The sequence below is a fragment of the Cavia porcellus genome, unplaced genomic scaffold (genome assembly GCF_034190915.1).
Source record: "Cavia porcellus strain 051 isolate PalLab524CR breed Dunkin Hartley unplaced genomic scaffold, mCavPor4.1 scaffold_4, whole genome shotgun sequence".
Lineage (NCBI taxonomy): Eukaryota > Metazoa > Chordata > Mammalia > Rodentia > Caviidae > Cavia > Cavia porcellus.
Window position 1 is genome coordinate 44,187,623 of NW_026947487.1, and position 18,440 is coordinate 44,206,062.

At 42.9% G+C, this 18,440-nt stretch overlaps 1 protein-coding gene across 1 annotated transcript in view; it reads right to left on the minus strand.

Annotated features, from left to right (window-relative positions):
* Window positions 1-776: 776 nt before the first annotated feature.
* Slc15a1 (solute carrier family 15 member 1) overlaps window positions 777-18,440 on the minus strand; it is a 47,486-nt gene continuing 29,822 nt past the window's right edge. Inside the window, exons 12-23 of the mRNA XM_063246960.1 lie at window positions 18,079-18,123; window positions 17,924-17,956; window positions 17,753-17,841; window positions 16,292-16,373; window positions 13,809-13,928; window positions 12,336-12,482; window positions 11,680-11,729; window positions 4,484-4,591; window positions 4,253-4,361; window positions 3,642-3,785; window positions 2,397-2,504; window positions 777-1,502 (exon numbers count right to left, since the gene is read on the minus strand). Coding sequence (XP_063103030.1) covers window positions 1,311-1,502; window positions 2,397-2,504; window positions 3,642-3,785; window positions 4,253-4,361; window positions 4,484-4,591; window positions 11,680-11,729; window positions 12,336-12,482; window positions 13,809-13,928; window positions 16,292-16,373; window positions 17,753-17,841; window positions 17,924-17,956; window positions 18,079-18,123 — 1,227 coding nt within the window. The 3' untranslated portion in view covers window positions 777-1,310. The remainder of the gene's footprint in view (window positions 1,503-2,396; window positions 2,505-3,641; window positions 3,786-4,252; window positions 4,362-4,483; window positions 4,592-11,679; window positions 11,730-12,335; window positions 12,483-13,808; window positions 13,929-16,291; window positions 16,374-17,752; window positions 17,842-17,923; window positions 17,957-18,078; window positions 18,124-18,440) is intronic.

Sequence of the window (18,440 nt, forward strand, 5' to 3'; positions counted from 1 at the left end):
ATAGCCCAGTGCGGCAGGGTGGGGCCATCTAAAAAGGAAGACTTAGCCAGGTGGGGGAATGCGGCTGACCAGAGAGAGCGTGCCACAGGAGCTGGTAGTTCTTCCGTGGACCTGGGATGAGAACTTGAGGCATTATAGGAAGAGAAGCTCAGTGTTGGTTGTATTGGAGAATGTGGGGAAGAATCAAATTTGCTGAGAGGAAACAGAGACTTCTGGGCCCTCTCTAAGGAACTGGGACATGAAGCAAGCTGTGATGAATCCTGTTTGCTTTTCTCTGGACTAAGTCTCAGCTTCAATGCAGCCCCTGCAGCGCAGCCACAGGCTTGGGTGGAAACATCTTTGAGGTCAAACGTGAACTGTTCTAATCCAGTAACGGTTTTCAATCCTCAGAGTAGCGTATGAGTTTAAGAACCACCCCTTGTTTGCAGAAGAATGTCAGAGAAAAATCGTTTTGGGTCTGACATCTGGGATAATTAAATGATCAATAGCTGTAAGACAAATTAGGCATTGAGTGTCTACAATGTTCTGGAAAAATTGTTTCCAACAGAAAAATGCTGGTCAGTATTGAGAAAAACACCGTGCGGGGTACACATACACACCCGTAGAAAGAACCTAGCCCGGGGAACAGATTTTGATGGTTCACATCCCCAGGATTTACCCTGTGTGGGCACTGCTTTCATCGCTTCTGATGAAATTTTAACGCGCATACAATACTTTTATAGCTGCATAGCATGTTAAAGATTTCTTACCCTACCCAAAGACACAAGAACACTTACTCTTAAGAATAGGAATTTATTTCACATCACTGAAACTTCAAACATCATTACTGGCCTTCATTTTAGTTGTCTTTTGAGTTATACATAATTTAAAAAGAGGTAGGGATGAGAAAAATAAAAGGTTGTCCGTTAATACCAGCTGGCACTTTCTATATACCTGAAAATTCACTTTTGGCATTAACATCTCATTTAACATTGTTCTCAAAAGAGTTTTAGAGAAAATATGGAACTCTGTTACCTTTTAAAAATTTAGTCCAAAATAGTTTAATTTGTGTAGCAAGAGAGGAATTATTAAATGCAAGGTATATTCTCTGTTAAAAAAGGGAATGTGTGTAATTTAAATAAGACCTACAAAAAGAGATTGCCTCTAGAATTTTGGATTCTTTGCTGGCTCCTTGGAAAATAGCTTTCCAGGTATGGTTCACAGCTCCAAAGTCTCCCCATCCAGGGCCTTCTGGTGGGGTGTCCTGCGCCCTGGGGACGGAGGTCAAGGCGCGAGCTGGCTCAGTCTGTCGTCCACACGCTCCCTCACCTTCACATCACTGTCTGGGTGACTGACTCCGGCGAAGCGTACGGGTCACTCTTTCCCGAGTTCTTTTTCTTTTCCTCCTCATCAAACCGAGCTTCAATCTCTGCTGGATTCACGTAAGTGTAGAACTGAGCCATGATCGCAAATATGATGCAGACGACCAGAAGCAACGCAGCAAACAGAATGTACTCAGCCCACTTTGAGGAGTCAGAGAGAGAGTAAGAAAAAAACACAGGTCGCATTAGTGCATATATTACACGTACATTTTCTTGGTATGCTTAAGTGCAAGGTGCTTTTAAATTGTTTTGGAAAATTGGTAGGCAAGGCGTGCAGGGTGGGGGACTGGCCAGCTTTTCTTGAAAGTGTAAGGAACAGCTAAGATTTCCTAACAGCACAGGGCAGGAAATACAACATGAATGGAGGATACAAGAGAATTTCTGAAACATTCTGGTCTTAAGATACGTGGCTGATGCCTGGAGGACGGAACCAAAAGAACACTGAGCAGTCCTCTGTGGGGAAAAGCATGTGCTGGGTTCTACTGAGTATCCCTGGGCGGCCCCTGGGGCTCCAAGCACCAGGCTTTAGCACATACTTTGTGGGACCTGGCGTGGGAGAGGATGACATGGCTGTGGTGACAGACAACTCTGAGGTAGAGCTTGTGTGCCCTGGTGCTGCAGGAATGAGTTGTACTGTCAGAAAAGCCCTCCTTTTAGTTTAGCTGGAAAAACTGCCACCGCTTCAAGAATGGCCTGACCTTGAGGTATTACAAAAGTTTCTAGAAAATGTGCCTAGTTCAGGGCAAGTAAGCTGCAGTCGCTGAAGCTAGGAAGGATGATTCCTTCGACAGGAAACCACATTGGCAAGTGTGGACTGAACTCGCTCGGGCTATTTTGGTTGTCAGCTTCCAACTGTACCACACCAGGGAGAAATAAGAATTGGTATGCTTTCAGCCTCACAGCTATGGGTGACAGCCCTGTCCAGCTGATTTGGCAATTTTATCCACCTGCTACCCAAATGGCTGTGTGTTTAGAGATGGCAAGGGATGGTCACAGTGATGACTCTTAGTGCAGGGGAGCCCCAGTTTCCCGTACCTGTTCATTGAAGTGGCCTACCCCCGCCACAATGAGCACGATGATGTTGCCGACGGCCACCGTCAACAGCCATCCTGCCTGAAGCACCGACTTCATGTTGGAAGGAGCCTGGGAAAGCAAATCAAGGTGAACCCCAATCTTGAGCTCCATCTCAGAGTGGAACACAACTGACAAATTCACTTCACTGAGCAGGCTGCCCTCAAAGTGCATCGTTAAAGGTCAGGCTTGTTTCAGTGGAGAGGGTCCTCCCCAGGGCAGCCCAGCTCCCGAGCCCTCCTGCTGCTCAGCATCCTGGAACCCATGGATGTCACTTTCCGCATACTAGCAGAGCGACCCTTTAAGGAAAACACAGATCTGCAGAGCCACAGGCCTTGCCACAGGACAGCTGAAAGCCCAGCGCCCCAGCCCATCTGCCCTCAGGGGACTGCTCTCGGCTGGGAGCCTGCTCCTCTGAGGCCTCCCTGCAGCACTGCCTAAAGCCCCCTTCAAGCTCTGCTCCCCGCTGCCTTTGTTAGACTGCGAGGTCCAGGTTGTCACAGGAAGGGATCATCCAGCTCGTACTTTTATCTTAACTACCACAACTGAAGGTACAAGAATTGTGGGAGACAATGATCGTAACTGCAGTTTTGATAAAATAGTTCTGAAATTAAGCTTAAGTATCAACAAACTTTGCCTCGTTTGTCAAATGTACTTAAAAACAACATGTTTGAGCTTGCTCTTAAAGCTAGGTCTTAGCTGATGTGTTTGCTGGGAGCTAACTGTCTTCACTGAATCCTGTCTATAATGATGTAGAGATCTGCAGTGAGCACACTTAAGGGTAGTTGATACCATTTGATTGTTTAATCCACTACCATGACTCTACTGGCAATCACTAATATAGTTTTTTTACTTAGAACTCTAAACTTCCTGTATGTTTTTTAAAAGTGGTGCTGGGGCTTGAACCTAGGACCTTGCATGCTCTGGGCAAGGGCTCTACAACTGCACTATGTCTCCATCAAGGACACAAAGAGCAAGGGTGACAGTGGGGACACAGACACATAGCTACCCAAGTGGTGTTCTTTTTCAGGAGAGAGTCCAGGATCTTCCTCAAACCTTAACACCCTTGCTTTGTGGAAGATACAGTACTTTCTAGAATTTTTAAAAACTATAAACATGTAGTGCTTTATGATTTAAATCAAGTCTCAGAAGCATTTTTGAAGGCAGGAGGGTAGGAGAGGGGTAGTAAAAAACCAGTAAACTAGAAACCTGAGAATATGAGAACTCCAGTCCCGTGACGGAGAAGACCACTTCGCCGCAGGTGAGGAGGAAATACTGCGGGATCTGCAGAGCCATGTTGACTGTGTTGGGCGGAATATCTTCAAATTGCTTTATGCCAGGACAGCCGTCACTCTGGAGCAGTAAGGCAAAGGCAGGAAGTTGAAATCGAAGTCAAGATTGCTTCTAGAACAACTGTTCAAGCAGGCATGCTGCTTGTTCTGGTGAGGTGTGGTGTGCAAGTTAACAAGGAAGTCTGACAGTCTGACTACGAGTGTGCAACCTCGCCTTTTCTATCTGAGATGGGATGGTCTTGGATTGGAAACATACTCAGCAATATTTTCCTCTTAAATTAGAGTAGATTGGAATTCGGATTTGTTTAAGACATTGATTTGTCTTTGAAGTATAAGTTCCTAAAGTCCACGTCTGTAGTCTACAGGGAAGCATCTGATACCAGTCAACATGAACTCCTAGTCAGTGTATGTCAATCGGCTGAACTTTATTCTAGTGGTTAACTTTTTTGTCAGTGATAAGTTGAAGAACTAGTTGAATTAATCCTGACCATTTCCAGCACTCTGGGTGGGGTGGACTGAGCTACTGACCTGCCTTTCAATCACGTAGGTGTAGGCGCCGCCAAATTCCAGGTTGGAAGACTGGAAGTCACGTAGACATGTCTGGGGAAACTCTGTTGAGCTCACTGTGAAGTTTTTTCTATGAAGAAAAAGAATAATAGAGACTAATGGTCTTGGCATGGAAGTCTCAGTGTATTGTTTCAAAGAAAATGTCTGGATACCCTTGAACTCTGGAGCGTAGCATCCAGCACAGGTACTTACTTGCCAGAAGAAAAAAACTGATACTCGCTGGCATTATAACTGGTGACATCTTCATAAACTTTCCCGCTCATTGTGATGCTGACTGCGTTGTTAAAAGTATTTACAAATCTGAAACAGAAAACCATCTGCCTTATCAGTAAATGGAATAATGTATTCCAGACATGTGCTAGACGTCAGGCTATGCTATCATTTTTGAAGGAATTGAAGATGCTTCCAGAGAATTCCTAGAGTCTAAAGGCAGAAAGTTAGCAAGCCTAGGTCTGTTCTTGCTTACCCAATCACGATAGCACTCCTAAAAGAATACGTTTAACAGTGTTTATACATGTCAGGTACTTTCTAAGTACTCTGTAAATCTAGTGCAATGATATTTGGGGATAATTAAGTAGGCACTGAAATAAATACTGATCTTCTCCTTATCCAATAGGCAGCCATGCCTTGGTGCTCCGTAAGCTTTAGTGCTAAAGAGATGAAGGACCAAGACCCAAAGTTGCCCGGTACCTGGAAAACACCCCGGGCAGGGATTCTTTAAAGAGCCAAGGAGCAAAACCTGCTGTTTCCTTTACGTCTGGGAGCCAGGGGAAGAGGGGGATCTTGACAAGGCTTGCACAGACAGTTTCCAGGAATTAACTCTCAGATAGCAGAGACCGGTGCGGCTCTAGAGGGACCAGGACTTTGCTGAAATGCAGAAGTGGACACCCAACAAGCTCTGGTCTTAGTGCCAGGGCTGTTGCTGAGGAGCACAAAGGCAGTGACCAGCAAGGGCAGGTGACTAGAGATCACTTCCTTGGGTGGTGCAGGCCACAGGAGACTCTGAAATTCTTGTACTACTCAAGGTCTGAGGAGGCTGCTGCCTAAGATAAGACCAGTTGATTTTTCCCTACCAAGTAGGTGAGTGAAGGCTCATAGCAGATCGTCAAACGTAGAGAACAAGAAATACTAGTGTGCACTTAAATTCTATAAAAAATGATTTAAAATTTATGCTCATAAAATATGTGGTCAAGTTTCATCAGCTCTGTGACACATATTAATTGAATACAGTGACTTTTATATGGGATTTGTAAAGGATACCACATTCACACATCTTTATGTATGCATTGCTTCAGACTCACGTGCATGTTCAAACTATTTTTATTAAGGATGAAGAAAAGTGTAAAAGCCACTGCCCTAAAGAAATTTCCTATGTATGGACAAAGAAACAGGTAAGAATGTGCAAAGTCATATTATTTGGAAAAATGGGAATAACCTCACTTTTGTTGAACAGTAGAATGTATAACTAAACTGTGGTATGCCCATGTAATGGGATACTACACAATAGCAAGGCGAATGGATAAGGGACGCGTATACCAATATGGCTAACTATTAAAATAATACATTTTATATTATCTGTAATATTATAAACCATAGTATTTATGAATACATATAATATGTAGCAATGTGCAATGTTTAAGAACACATAAGAAAGCTGAACTTCAAATTCTCAACTAATTTTTGACCAAAAGAATTGCCACTTTATTTAAAGGCCAACCTAAGATAAGGGTTTAAAATCTTGCAGATTACTCAAACCATGTAATCAGAAGAATTCCACTTGCTTAAAATTTGTATATTCTTGCTTTAATTCATAAATTACTCAGAAGTCTGACTTCATGAAATTATTGAAATTGTTCTATTTATTTTCTGACACCCATTTTCTAGATTTTCCCTATTTAAACCTAGGATATTACTGAAATAAAAAAAAAAAAAACCTTTGCTCCTTAAGAATTTGATATTGTAAGTTAATAGAAGAAAAGTTTCTGATTTTTATCTTTTACCACACAGGTAGTGGGGGTGGGAGTGATATGTTGCTAAACTCACACATCTCTTCTTTTTCAAGATTTCATCAGAGAGACAATTTTTAAGTAATGAAGCTTTTAAGTAATGAACCAGTGGATTAAGAAAACATACTGTAATCTAAAGTGCCAAGATTTCCATCAAATCAAAGCAAACCATTCCAAGACACAAAGGAAACCTCAGAGGGGATGTCAGCTCCACATAGATGCAGAGGTCAGAGAGGGCCAGGTGACCGTGGGCAGCTTATTTCCTCCCAGATCCTCTAGGGCAGCTGTGTCTCTGTGTGGGGCTAGAACGGAGGGGCAAACCCAAAAATCTGAGAGAAGGTGTCAAGGGCTGATATGCATCCCTTTCAAACTCACATGCTGGAGTCCGTGATGTGACTTTATTTGGAGTAAAGGTCTTTAAAGAGGTAAAACAAGGCACCAGGTGAGCGTTAAGCTGATATGACTGGTGTGTTTATATGAAAAGCAGATTAGGAGGACACGGGCACACAGAGAGGAAAGACCGTGCGGAGACACAGACAGAGACCACCACCTACAAGTGCAGGACAGCAGACTTGGAAGAAAGCAGCTTTGCTGCCCCCTTTTCTTGGACTTTCAGCCAGGGGACCAGTGAGGACACAACTTTTCATGAGAGTGACCTACCCATTCGGGGGCCCTGGGTCATGCAGCTCTGGCAAAGAAGGGAACAAAGAAAATGAGGGAAGAATCCTGAAAGCTCCCTGTGCTGGCAAGATGAATAAAATGCCCACATTTAGATACACTGCAGAGAAATCGGGAAATGCCAAAGAGAAAGAAGTTATCAAAGGTTGATGAGAAGTTGAAATAAATTAAGAAGACTGGAGACACATTTTCCCCACTGGAACAAGCGAGTCCAGACGCCCACAGAGATGTAGCCCTAAGGCTCTGGCAGGAAATGCTGGCGTCCACCAACGAGCCCGGAGTGAGAAGAGGAAAAGGTATTCTTCCGTGTGGAGGGGCTTGCGTGAGTTCACCTCAGATCTGCATTTCCTGCCAGAGCCTTCTGCAACCCATTCCCAACAAGAAAGGAATCGGAGAAAAGATGACAGGAATCCAAGAAAGAAAAGCACCTGCCTGGCAAACAGCAGAAAAGCCGATGAGGACAGTGGCTTGCTAGTGGGACATGGAGCAGGTACTCGCATGAGACCACAGAGCAGGCAGAGAGTGGGTTTTTAGCGAGGAAAAGGACTCCCTGGACACAGCATGGTTAACAAGGTGGAAGCCTAGAGATTGGCTAAGGGCTTGTGCCTTTGTGAACAAATGGCTCATTGGGTTATAGGGAAAAAGAAAGAGAAAGAAAGAAAGAAAAAAAGAAAGAGAAAGAAAGAAAAAGAAAGAAAAAGAAAGAAAGAAAGAAAGAAAGAAAGAAAGAAAGAAAGAAAGAAAGGGAAAATAAAGAAGGAAGGAAGGAAGGGTAAGAGGGTCTTGGTCAAATCGAAGCCAGCAAGGTGGGCAGAACTGAACCACTCAAGGACATGATAGGATTGTCCAATCCACCTTGATGTTCAGAAGATTTTAACCTGTTTTCAAGGATACAGAGTATGTTCTTACATTCTTTCTCTTTCAGACTGATCATACTTTAATATTATTGTGATAATGTTTATATATGATCTTAGTATAAACTGTTTATTGATCTATTTTTAGACACATTCTAGTACATGGAAACAGAAGCATGGAAATGATAAATGTGAAACAAATTGGAAGTGAGGAAGATGAAAAGTTAACTTCTTTATAATTTATATTAGTGATGGATACCATCCTAGTAATAACTACTTGTCTATTATTCTGTTTTTTAGTGCTGTCTTAGTTACTTTTCTCATTGCTGAGACAAAATACCCAATACCCAAAGTTAAAGGAGAAATGGGTTATTTAGGCTTATTGTTTGTAGAGGTTTCATAACATAATTGGCTGGCTCCAAGGCTGGGTGGCATGATATGTGTGTGTAGGGCACGGCATTGCACAGCAGACAGGAAACAGCAGCAAGAGACAGGCGACAAGTGACAACCACGGATCCTCTTCCTGTCTGATATTTTACCCAGGGCAGGGAGCACTCACACCCGTAATCCTAGCATTGTGCCATGAATCAATCCCAGCATCACATCCTTGATCCCAGCATCACACACCCCAGACCCAGCCACCTCCAAAAGCCCCTCCTATGACCACATGAAGCTTTGAGGGGGGCATTCAGATTCAAAGTAAAAGTTAAAATCAGAAATTGTTAAAGGTACCATCATTGAAGAATGGGGCTAGAGTTGAAGATTGAGGTTAAAAGGAGATCTAGTCTCAGATTTGCCTCAATTTCTTACAGAATCTGTTTATAGTACGTGGCTTGGGGACCATACAGTTCTCTACATTTTAACACGTCTAAGCTCATAAGTACATCACAGTCAGAATCACTCCAAAGTCATGCCATCTGTAGTCAAATCCTTTCTCCACTCTTAACTCAGAGTAGTCGTTAATCTGTTCCGCCTCTCTGTAATTATTTTGCTTTCCTGGCATGCCATGTAAAAGGATGGAATAGTATGTGAGTTTTTGAGACTGGCTCCTTTTGCAGCATAAGACATTTGAAATGCATTCATATTGAGGTGTATTACTAGTTCCTTTTCCTGCTAAGTAGTATGGATGGATATACATTAGGGGTTTTTTTTGGTACTGGGGATCAAACTCACAACCTCGCACTTGCTAGGCAGGCTCCTGTGCCACTGAGCTAAATCCCTGGCCCAGGTACTATATTCTTATCACCTGCTGAAGACCATTTGGGTGACTATGGTTTCTAGACACATTTGTGTACAGATATTTATGTAAATGTAAGTTTGCATTTCTCTAGGTTAAATATCTAGCTCTTATGGTAAGTGTGTGTTATCGTTATTTTTTTTAAAAAACCTGCCAAAGTACCCCAGCACTTTCAGAGACTGCAGTGGGAGAACTGAAAGTTTGAGCAATTTAGAGATTTAGCAAAACTGTTACAAGATAAAAAGTAAAAAGGGCTGAGAGCTGAAAAAAGGCAAAGGACTGGGCGGCAGACGCTGCCTAACCGCTTCTCACTGGGCTGTAACACACTGCACTCCTAGCAATGGAGGGAGCTCCGGGTTCTCTGCATCCTCACCAGCGCTCACTACTGTCAGTTTTTAAGGAGTGACTCTAGCCAGGTGTGGTGGTGCATGCCTTAAAACCTGCCCTTGGGGGACTGAAGCAGGAGGATTGCTGTGAGTTCAAGGCCAGCCTGGGCTACACAGTGAGTTCAGGACCAGCTGAACTGCGTACCCTGTCTCAAAAAAAGAAAAAAAAGTGATTCTGGTCACCCAATAGATAATGACTAATGATGTTTCATATCTTTTATGTGATTATTCGCCATCTGTGTATTTTCTCTGATAGATGTCTGTAAGAACTTTTGCTTTATTTTTTAAATTAGGTAATTTTATTATTACTGAGCTTTGAGAATACTTCCTACATTTTGGATACAAATTCTTTGTCATATATGTGGTTTATAAGAATTTTCTCCCAGTTTGTAGCTTATCTTTTTATTCTTCTAGGTAGGAGATGAAAAAACATTTCTAGTTTCAGTGAAGTCTAATTTATCAAGTTTTTCTCCTATGGATTATGCTTTTGGTGTCCTAAGAACTCAATGTTCCAAGGACTTCTTAATATCTCTTATATACATTTTAAGGTTTAACATGTTATATATGGATCTTTAATTGATTTTTGAGTTAATTTGCATATAGGAAATATAAGAATTTTAAACAATTTTCAGCAAGAGTTTTGCATAAGATACGAAGTTTATTAAAATTTTTTAAAAGACAAAGTCTTACTACGTAATCCACACTAGCGTTGAACTTGCACTGTAGCTCAGGCTGGCCTCAAGCTTGCAATCTTTTTGCCTCAGCCTCCCACAAGCTGGGATTATCAATAGTTCCTACCATTAGTTCACATGGGCCATGGTACCTGGCTCAGGTATGAGGTTTAGGTTAAATTCATTTTTACATGCAAATGTCCAAATGTTTCAATACCATTTTGAAAAAAATTTCTTCAATCTATTTGATTGTCTTTGTGCTTTGGGCAAAGAACCATTGACTTGTGTGGTTTATTTCTGTATTTTTGACATATGGCTCTATGCTTTTGCTAATACCATTTTGCCTTGTTTACAGTAGCTTTACACAGTCTTATAGGTGGTAGTGATACGAGTTCCAACTGTATTCTTTTTAAATCATATTTTAGCTATTTTTCCTTTGTCTTTCCATGTAATTTTATAATTGTGTTGTTTATATTTATAAAAGTAATGCTGTGATTTTGATAGGAATCACACTAAACCAACCTATAGATCAATTGGGAGAACAGAGCTGGTACCATATCAAGTCTTCTAATTAATGTACATATCCTATCTCCATTATTTTAACCTTCACTGGTTTCTTTCATTAGTATCTTATGGTTTTTAGTATTCAAATCCCACACATTTTGTTCAGTTTATACTATATCTTTCAAACTTGGGGGGAGATATTGTAAATGATATGACGTTAAATTAAAATTTTAATTTCCTTTTTTTTGAAAGAGAAAGTCTGACCATGTAGTTCAGTCTTGTCTAGACTTACCAGGTAGCCCAGGCTGACCTCAAACTTGCAGCAGTCCTCCTGCCTCAGCCTCTGGAGTGCTGGAATTACAGGTATTTGCCACCATGCCTGGGTCCAGGGGTTTATTTTGTACAGAGAACAGGATGGATTTCTGTTGTTGTCGGCCCTGTGACCTTGATTTGGGTAAAGTTCTGGATACTTTTTATATAGACAGACATCACCTGTGAGTAGAGACAGCTTTATTTCTTCCTTTCCAGTCTGTGTGGCTTTGTGACTTTCTCTTGTCTCGCTGCTCTGGCATGCAGAAGGATGTAGAATAGAAATGGAGAGAATACTATGTCCTTGTTCCCGATCTTAGGGGACAGCATTGAGACTTTCGCCAGGAAACTCTTTTGTAGGTGTCCATCTTATGGGTAAGGAAGCTCTCCTCTACTCCTAACTTAGCTTAGAGTTTTCAGCATAAATGGATGTTGGCTGCTTTCTCTGCATCAGCTGATATATGGATTTTCCTCTTTAGTTTATTTAGATGATGGATTATATGAATTGATTTTAAAAATATTGCACTAGCCTAACATTCTTAGGATAGACCCCATACTCTCATTTTATAGTCTTGTTCTAGTTGGATTTGTTGTTGTTGTTTGGTACCAGAAATCTAACTCAGGCCCTTGAGCTTGCCAGGTAGGCACTGTGCCACTAAGCTATACTCCTGGCCCCACTTGGATTTTACTATGTGTTTTCATCAGAAAGTAACATAATTTGAATTTTAAAAAAATATTCATACCTGATTCCATTTTCTCCTTTGTCTGGCTTATTGTTAAGCCCATCCTTTACCTGAGGAGAGAAAAGAGTAACTTAAAAAAATTCTGATATCTAATTCCTGAAGATAAATTCACATTAACATTTCAGCGGATGATTTCAAACTTTATCCTAGTAGTAAGAGCATAATTTTATTACATTGGAGAGGTTCTATTTTTTCCAGACTGACAGGAGCCTGTATTATTTTTAATCCTTGACTTCCAGGAAGAATACCACTTTTCAAGAATTTACAACACAGTTGCCCAATAGCTCTCTGAATAAGCAAAGACTGAGGAAAGTGACCGTATAATAAATTGTACACATAGCATATTCTTCTCGATTCTTTTTTGGGTGGTGTACCAGGGATTGAACTCATGACCTTGCGCTTAACCAGGCAGGCGCTTGAGCTCCTGAGTTAAATCTCCACATCTCCCACTCAATTCTTTTAAAAATTTTACTTAGTATTTAATTCTTCCCATATCTTAGAATTTTACTGGAAGTCAACTGACTCATGTTTCTAAAGAAGGAAGAAAGTGAGGACGGTCTGATACAATACCACAGAGAGGTAAACAAAACCACAGCAGAGAAAGTCACGTCTCCAGCTTCACACAGAGCAAGCTGAGGCAGACGCCAGCTACTCACCACGTGGTAGTCACGGGGGCCCCACACCAGCAGGGTGTGGCGGTGGCCCTGCTCGAAGTCGTGGGCTACCGCAGTGACTGCTGACCCGGGGGAAGACACGTTGATGCTTGGCAGTTGGTCTGTACCAAAGGTCGTGTATGTGTCTGTCTGAGGGGGGAAAGGAGTCCCTGTTAATGCCAGTCTTGTTTTGCACATTCAATACCGTAATGGCACAGTTATTGGCATTCAACATGTCCATACCCACAGCTCCTGTTCTTACCCATCAGAAATGCCTGTGGGCAGCTGGCATGGCTGCCTCGGCCTCACGGATTCGGTAGGAAGCTTTACAGCATGATCACAGGAATTCTACTTCTCGTCAAGCATCTTACTTTTGTTTCATGAAAATAAATGCCATGGAAATTATTTGAGACACTGGGCCAAGAATAGCAGCAGAGGAAAGGCAATGGCCCTGAGGGAGCCAGTGCTGTGCTGAGCCATGAGTCAGGAACTGGACGTGTGTAAGTCTTAATGTACTTACAGAGCGAGCTCAGGACCAGTTGAACTACACAGAAAGATGCTGTCTCAAAAAACCAAAAAAGAAAAAGAAAAAAGTGATTCTAGTCACCCCGTAGGTAATGGCCAGTGACATTCCATATCTTTTATGTGCTTTTTCATTATCTGTACATCTCCAAGGTCACTAGCTTGGCAAGGTCAAAGGCAGTCACACCACGCACAGCTGAGCAGGAAGGAGAGCAGTTGCACCAGCATCGCTGGGGTTGGGACCCAGCTCCAGGGTTTTCAGAGGTTCCTGGGTGACCCCAATATGAACTCAAGGTTGGGACAGAAAACAGATACCTAAAGCGAGGTTTCCTAATCTTGGCGCTGGGCCAGGTAATTCTTTGTCACTGAAGGCTAAATGTCAGCATCTCTGCTTCTACATATAGGAGGCCATCAGCATACTTTTAGTGTCAATGACAAAAAGAAAGTCCCCAGAGAGTGCCAAATGTTCCCCAGGGAACAGAGTCACCCAGTTTTGAACCACTGCTCTTCTCTGCTACTTGAAGTGTGGTTTTTGACAACAGGAGCAGTTGGGAGCCTGTGGAAATGTAGGATTTCTGACCTGGATTTAAGAATCTGCATCCTGGTGGTGAGTGCCGATAATTATAGCACTCAGAAGGCTGAGGCAGGAACACCTCAAATTTGGGGCCAGCCTGCTACATGGTGAGATCAAGGCCTGAACTACACAGTGAGACCCTGTCTCAAAAAACCAAAACCAACAGAAAAATCAAAAAACCAAAACAAAACAGAACCTGCACCCTCACACGCAGGAATGTGGTCGGTACACAGATTCGAGCCTGAAGCCCAGTGATCTAGAGCAGAGAGAAACTGAGGAGGCGTTGTGCTTCTGGGAAGATTCATACAGGGCCTAGGAAAAACTGCTTCTCCAAGTCCTAGCATCACTTGGGACAGAAGATGGGAAAGAAAGTTGCTTACTTGAGACATCGGGTTCAGGGTCACTGTGTCTCCAGGAAAAGATACGATGATGTTATTGTTTCCAATATTCAAGACTTTAACTTGGACCTGGTGTGCTTCGGGGAAGACTGGAAGAGTTTTCTGTGCAAAAGAAGAAAACACTGACAGTGAGTTCTTCAGTGCCACATAGAAGAAGGTCATTATCCTTCACGTTTTGACACCCACTGTGCTGTCCCTCTGCTGTCCAGCACCGCACTGGCAGGGACCTGTGCACCCCTACTGTGCCTGTGGGTCCCTCACCTTCCTTTGTGAGGACCAGAGCAGAGGGTGTGCATTTATTTGGAATGAGGAGGGCACTGGAAAGAGGCTGCTGGCCACCTCCAGCTCAGAGGGTGCCGGGTGAAGCCTGTGTCTGAGGGGTTGGAACGGCCAAGGGCTGGATGAGCACCTCCCCTGGCAGGAGGCCTGAGCCTGACACGTGGACCCTCCTTGAGCCCCGGGCTCAGCCCCGAACGTGATGCTCTGACCATCTTCTCACGGATTCCTTCAGCCTCGGCCTCCTCTGTCTGCCTCCTTGTCTCCTTTCCTTTTTTTTTTTTTTTAGCATCAAATCATCCTTTTTTTTTTTTTTCTATTTTAAAAACAAAAAAAGAGGGCCAGGGATTTAGTTCAATAGTGTAAGTGCCTGCTTGGCAAGTATGAAGTGCTGAGTTCAATCCCAGGTACAAAAGCAAAACAAAACAAAACAAAAAACAACAACAATAAAAAACAATGATACAGATTTTCAAAACAAAATAATAAGAGATTAACCTTGGTTGATATATTGCTTATTGTTATCTTCCAAGTAGTTGTTCAGATTATAAGATACAGGCATGAAAAAATGATCAAACAACACAAACTTCTTTTTGATCAACTAACAGAGATTACTAGTATAGTAATCTCTATCATATCTATGATAGATATCTATCATATCTATGATACATGATAGATATGATAGTTATCTATCATAGATATGATATATGATATATAAAAAAAGGGAAAAGGTTATATATATATAACCCTTCTTTTTTCCCTTCCCCATCCCAGTCGTTCTTTCCTTTTGAGCACTTTCTTTTCCTTTCCTTTTCACTTTCACAGGATCTATTGTACATTTTGGGTCTTATTTACTTTTTCAGTTTTTTACACTAGAGTATCTGTCTCATTTTTACAATGATCTCTCTCAAATCCAGTGTGACCAAAGCAGTCCACTTCCACTCCCACAATTCATTTCCCACAAAGCCAGCCATGAGCAAGAGAGTGGGCACACCCATGCTCAGAGCGGGCTTGTGCCCAGGAGCCAAGAGGTTGAAGGAATCCAGGTGTGCATCGCAGATGAGTGTGTAAAGAAAATATAGCATGTCCACACCATGGAGTATTAGTCAGCCTTTAAAAAGGAGGGCAATCCTGTGACACGCCACAGTGTGGATGAACCTGCAGGACACTGCACTGAGTAAAACAAGCCAATCCCCAAAGGACAAACACTGCATGATCCTGCTTTCTTGAGGTGCCTTAGGCACTCAGATTCATACAGACAGCAGAATGACAGATGCCAGATGGGGATGAAGGAAGGGAGAGTTATTTATATGTAATGAGTACAAAGATTTAGTCTGGGATGAAGAAGGACGTTGGTGATGGGTACGCAACCATGAGAATGCATGGAATGCCACTTACGAATGGGCAAGACACTAAATTTCATGTTATAGGTACCACAATTTAGTTTTTCAATTTTTAAAAAAATTTTAAAGAACTTGAAAGAGAAGGTTGGGAACAGAGAGATGGCGGGTGGCGGGGAGGCTCTCACCTCATGTTTCACGTACCACACAGCACCTACTTCTAGGACTAAGGCCTAATCTCATGCTAACAACATTAGACTAGTTTAGTGCATGTGGGTCTGACAGATATGTGGATGAGCTCAGAACTGACCATTATTGAGATATGAGCATCCAAAAATGTGTATTTCCATCAAAAAGACTATGCGTGTACTTTGTTTTTTTTTTTTTTTTTGTCTTTTTCCTTTTTATCAGTACCGGGGATCAAACACGACTGCCTGCTTGCAAGGCAGGCATTTATGCCGCTAAGCTAAATCCCCAGCCCCTATGCGTGTACTTTGAAGTGTTGCTTGGTTGTGAATGGTGAACTTAATCAGATCTCCTGCAAGTTTAGACTGCAACAGAACCTACATGTCCTCCTATGATGCAAGTGGAAGCCATATGCGTCACTGTCTTAACAGAGCACACCCATTGGACCCTGGCCCCAGCCACATCTCACAGTGTGAGAATCCAGTGTTAACGGATGGAAATGGACTATTTTGACCCTCGCCTCACACTGTCCTGTAGCTCCATGGCCTAGAAGTGTATGTAGGGCAAGACCTGGTGCCCCCAAGTCCTCTTAGCTCTGGAGAAAGATTCTGTAGCCCCCCCTACATCCACTAGGAAAGGATATTGGAGATTCGAGGGAAGACTCACATCGATTTCCAACTGCACAATTGCAGCCACCACAAAGGCCATGGAAGCCAGGAACATCCCAACTGTCATCTTCTTCAGGGACCTGATGGAGATAAAAAGGGGAACCTCAGCCAGCCTCCTACAGAGGTGCTAAGGATAAGGTTCCAAGGGCTTCTTCACTCCAGTGCAACCAGTTTCCCTCCAGAGGCAGGCACTGGCAAATGTCTCTTAGTCCAGTATTTGTGACCAGGGCTAAGGTGAGCAGATGGAATACAGCTTCTCGTGTGAATTTTTGTTTTTCATTTCTAGAAATGATCATTGTAGTAATACTCAGGATTGCGGCTCACATTTATATTGTTTACATGGTGTGATTAAAAAATATGGTGACTGCTTAAAGTACTTAATAAGTACTTTTAAAGAAGTACTTATTACAATAAGGGACATTACCATCAGTCCCCCTCAAAGCCCTCCCCTCCCCTTGAACACACTTATCCCTTCTTTGTGGCCTCTTTCTGAAGCAGTTCTGGAAATCTCTTCGCGAGTGTCTTTAGTTGTGTTGTCGTGGCTGCTGTTGTGTTGTTCATGTCTTGATTTAAAATGCTTACTTTTATGGTCACTTTGACTTTGGGGAAGAACCACAAATCACAGAGTGCCACTCCAGTGACTCAGGTGGATGAGGACAGGTTGCCATGCTTTTATGAGCCTGTCTTTCCACAGGATGGCACGTAACGTCGTTCTTTATTTTTGCTTTTGTTTTCTTCACATCTCCTAGAGTTCCAAACTGCTTCAGAAAGTGAGGAACAATGGAGCAACTATGTTCAAAGTGAGGGGGAATATTTGGAGGGGTGATTAGTGGCCATGTGTATTTTACTGTAATAAACTTTTTTGGTACCGGGGATGGAACCCACAACCACCTGCTTGCAAGGCAGGTGCTTATGCCGCTGGCTAAATCCCCAGCCCCTATAATAAACATTTAAAAAGCATAGACATTCATCGTATACAGAGACCTTACATAAGACAGTCTTAATTAGAGGCATTTTCAGGCACAATTTATAGAACTTTTATTGTTTTAAAAATCTTTTCATTTAGTTTAAGTTTTTAGTACTAGGAAGTGAACCCGGGGCCTTTGCATTGAGTTACATCCTCTTTTGGGACAAGGTCTCACCAAACTAACTTTCTTTTTCTTTTTGTACCAGGGATCAAACTCACCACCCTGAACTTCCCAGACAAGCACTTGAGCACTAAGCTAAGTTCCTAGCTTTAGAAGTTCAGGGTACTGAACTTCTAAATCACCCAGACTGGCTCAAACTTCCAGTCCTACAGCCTCAGCCTCCTAGAGTGCTGAGATTAGAGGTCTGCATCCCCATCAATTGGCAGAAATCAGTCTTGCCCCGATGTGCCAGAAGCAGAGAGAGGTGTGGTCCCTGGGCAAAGCCTCAGACCAGGAGCATCTGTACCAGCCCCAACCAACTGGGAACCTACGTGAAATTGAAGCCGCATTTGGCAATCAGCGGATAGATCACAGCGTCAAAAATAGGGACCATGATTACAATCAGGATGGCGTTCACGGTCTGCAGGGGAAGCAGAGAGGACATCAGCGCTGTCACAAGGACCCCTTGGGGCTCCAGAAGAAACTCGGCAGTTTCCTCCTACCTGCATCTGATCCGGCTGGATTTCAATAGTTCCCTGCAAAGAAGTGGAGGGGGAAGCTCATTGAAAATGCCATGCAGGGAAGGAGAAAGAGGACAAAGGCACTAAAACAAAGTGTACTGGGAAGGGGAAGGTGAAATATGAGACCCCAAACTTACAATATTCCCGTTCATAGTTGTCGCCTGCAGTGTCCACCTGGAACCCTTAAAAATGAACACATTTTTGCATCAGTTGGGAACAGGCTTTTTAAAAATTCCCAAGTCTTTTCTAAATTAGCAATGAGGTCTGAGATGTTGCAGGACTTAAAGTCTTAAACATCAAGTTGGCCTCCCAGCCCCAAGAAAACAGGTAGAAAGTGCGAAGCTACATTTCTGTTGTGCCAGGGGCCCTGGGAAGGACACGCGCAATGCAGCGAGGCTCTCAGAGTGAGGTGGACCTGCTGCCACCCCCACAGTGACAATGGCTCCCCACACTCAGCAAAGTTCTTGCTCACTGCCATTAGTTTCTAGAACACTCCAAC